The 3,249-nt window shown below is 51.9% G+C and overlaps 2 protein-coding genes across 2 annotated transcripts in view; one reads left to right on the forward strand and one right to left on the reverse strand.

Moving 5' to 3' along the window:
* Positions 1-557, reverse strand: part of cebpa (CCAAT enhancer binding protein alpha) — an 11,269-nt gene extending 10,712 nt beyond the window's left edge. Inside the window, 1 exon segment of the mRNA XM_019893196.1 lies at positions 554-557. Coding sequence (XP_019748755.1) covers positions 554-557 — 4 coding nt within the window.
* Positions 558-1,475: 918 nt separating this feature from the next.
* cebpg (CCAAT enhancer binding protein gamma) overlaps positions 1,476-3,249 on the forward strand; it is a 2,967-nt gene continuing 1,193 nt past the window's right edge. Inside the window, exon 1 of the mRNA XM_019893248.1 lies at positions 1,476-1,968. Coding sequence (XP_019748807.1) covers positions 1,726-1,968 — 243 coding nt within the window. The 5' untranslated portion in view covers positions 1,476-1,725. The remainder of the gene's footprint in view (positions 1,969-3,249) is intronic.

Raw genomic sequence — 3,249 nt, forward strand, 5'->3', positions numbered from 1 at the left:
CCGAGCGGAGAAGAGAAGAGAAGAGAAGAGCGCGGAGGAGCGCGGAGGAGCGCGGAGGAGCGCACCGTCCCCGAGTCCGTGCGTCCGCGCGGCAGACGCCTGTCGGTCGGCCGAGTCGGGAGGGGAAAGTGGCAAAGTGCTTTTATAGCGCGACGACCGGGTGGGCGGGAACGCGGTCGGTCGTGACACCCGTGAGAGAGAGAGAGCGCTTGACTCGCTCGCGGCTGGCTATCTGCGCAAGGGGCAGACTTGGGTGCGCGTGCGTGCGTCACCGACAGACACTCGTCGGTGTGTGTGCGTGCGCCTTCGTGTTTGACTTGTGGATATCTGGGTGAATGCCTGTGCGCCTTTTTGTCTTATTCACGTGTGAGACTTTTGTGTTCGAGTCCGTGTGTCTTGTGGATATCTTTGTGTGTGGGCGCACGCGTGTGTTTAAATACTTTTTTTTTTTATCTACGCGTGTGTGGCTCGTGTGGATTGGAGTCGCGTGCATTCGCCTTTGCGTGCGTGCGCATGCGTGTGTTTGCGTTGTTGATATGGATGAGTGTGGGACCCATGTGGATGTTTGCGTTCGGGCGTGTGCGTGAACTCGACAAACTGTTCTGAATATTTTTACTTTTCACCTTTTCTGGGCCACACACACACATACACAATAATCAACAAGAAGAAAAAATGGTTTTTTTTTTGTTGTTGTATTTCTTCTTTCAGTCACATCTGTGTCATCTGTTTTTTGTTTTCGTCAAAAAGTCTCAAGACTTACGCGCGCGTTCGGATTGCCTGGGCGGCAGCGCCCTCTAGTGCATCTGCATGGAATTGAACGTCAGCCATGAGTGCGAGGTCCGTCCCGGGACCTCGGAGGCGACGGCAACACGGCTGGCTTGAATTCTTCAGGAGCAGTTTGATTCTTGGTCCCGGTCCCGGGGAACCTCGGACGCGACGGCAACACCGCTGGCTTGAATTCTTCAGGAGCAGTTTGATTCTTGAAGGGAGAAACCCAACAGAACACGCCCCGGAAACGCTACCTTCCCCCACCAAAATCAGAAAAAGACAAGAAATCGAGCCTGTCTCCTATCAATCACAAACAGTGTGGGAAAAGTGCAGGGAGCTTCTCCCAACTACGACCGCGCGGCTTGACTTCAGCAAACGTTTGCAGGTATTTACATAGGTGGCGCTACAGCCTTCGAGATATGGCAACAGTGTCTCCACAAAGTAGGAAAAGTATCACAGTTGGCTTGCGCAAAACAGCTCATCAAAACTCCGAGCATACACAACTCAAACAAACACTCATTGACATGTTTATGGTTGTGGAAGGGCTGGAGAGGAGTCGCAAGCAGTGACCCACAGGCGGGTGTCGCTTCGCTTTTGTTTTTTTGAAGTTCAACTCGAGGGGCTGATTTTAGGACGTTCGACTCCCCAAGCCATTTTTTTCACATTTGAAAGCTTTTGTAATGTGCAGTGTTGTTGCCTATGTTGTTTTGGAAAGAAAAGTGACTCGTTTTTGTCCTGGGTTGACACCAGCGCGGGAGCCTGGCGGCCTTCACAGGGGAGGCGCCTAATCGAAGGTTTCTCGTCTCGACGTTCGACGTGGAGAGGTGCGCTCGTATTTTGGACCGTCGAACATTTCCTGGTCTCGGAGATGATGAGGTCACGCGTGTGTCAGCTTGTTCCATCGAGTTCAGCCGGCTATTGGTTCAACGACACGTCATTCGTATCCAGGGTTGCGTCATGTTGGCCATTCTCCATCGTGATTGGTCGAGCCGGCGGTCGGCCGGGTCTCGGCCGCCTGTGATTGGTCGGCGCCAGACATTGCCCTACATGGCCAAAGAGATTTCGCAATCGGCTCGTGTCCATGTTGGAAACCAAAACAGCGCGAGCGCGCGGCGACTTTGGGGGCAATTCAAGCGGAAACTTTACTCCCGACCTTGTCATTTGTCACCGCTTCTTCACGCTAGTGTCGCCCCGAACAAGGTAACGTAGCTTTTCGACGCAGGAAAAACGCTGGCGCCTGCCATTAGCGCGACACGCCGAGAAGCTAGGCGATAGCGTCGGCGTCAACATTGACAAAGACGGGAAACTGTACTGGGGCTCGTTTGACGCCGTTGGCTTTCACGGAGCCACTCGTCCACTTTGGCGTCAGGTCGCGTCGCGCCCTCGAGACATCGTGTCGCGTCGTGGGCGCCGCGGACGAGCTAAAGTGTACACAAAGTAGTCCGGAGAAGCAAAACGAAGCCGCTCTCGCTAGCCGCGTTAGCCTCTTAGCCGAGCGTGCGCTCCTGTTTGTCCTCGTAATGTGTCGTTGATGCGTCATTGGAGTCGGCTTCCAAGTGAACGTGGAGTTCCCCGATGATGCAACAGCAGGCAAGAAGGCGGCCGGGCGCTCGTTTCCAGCCGGAAGCGTCACGCATGCGCAAGAGGCCCGCGGAGAAACGCCTGAAACGCCTCCGCCAACCACGGCGCAAATTCTCGTTGGGCGCTTTTGTTTGACTTTTCTGGGGGATCGTTTTGATGTTGTTGTTGTTGTCGTAGCGCATAGCTGCCAAACCGGGAAGGAAGGCTCCACATGACCCAACAACATGATAACAATGGACGTTTGAACATCAGTCGACATGTTGAATCTTGATCGGTTGTCACGTTCAAACGTGCCAGGGTTTGACTTTGGCATTCATCGAAACAAAGCGAAGCAATTCCTTCGGGTTCAAGTCGCCGCAGTCTTTTATAAAGCTAGTTACGTCGCTCCACCGCCCTTTTAAAATCCTGGAAATAGCATTTGACAAAGACGACACACACACAGCTCACTTTCGGTTCTGATCAGTCGTTTCGGTGTCTTATGAATCGAAACGACACTGCTCTTTTATAAATAATACTGTGTCAAATAGTCATAATGTTTGGGGGGAAAAAATGAATATTTGAAAAAGAAGACACGGACGTCAGGAAAGAGTTGCTTCATTTTGCGTTTCCGAATGCGGAAGTCAAACTTGGTGCAGTTTAACTTATCACCTTGAACCTATCACGTCATAACATGACATCAATAACATGACGTGATTTAAAAAAAAAAATTAATATCAATTTGCGTTGCATTTGTGAAATTGCTTGTCGATGTTGCGCTCCTGGCGGCGCGAAGCACCGTGAGTTCCCCTGTGTCTGAAATGCGAAATCCAAACAAAGTTTGCTTGCCCTGAGATAGGCGTCAAAAATGCGTTGATCAAAAGTTACTGTTGACCAGCATTAGCCTTGTCTCCCCCCCCCCCC

Source organism: Hippocampus comes, unplaced genomic scaffold (assembly GCF_001891065.2).
Source record: "Hippocampus comes isolate QL1 unplaced genomic scaffold, H_comes_QL1_v1.1 scaffold378, whole genome shotgun sequence".
Classification (NCBI taxonomy): domain Eukaryota; kingdom Metazoa; phylum Chordata; class Actinopteri; order Syngnathiformes; family Syngnathidae; genus Hippocampus; species Hippocampus comes.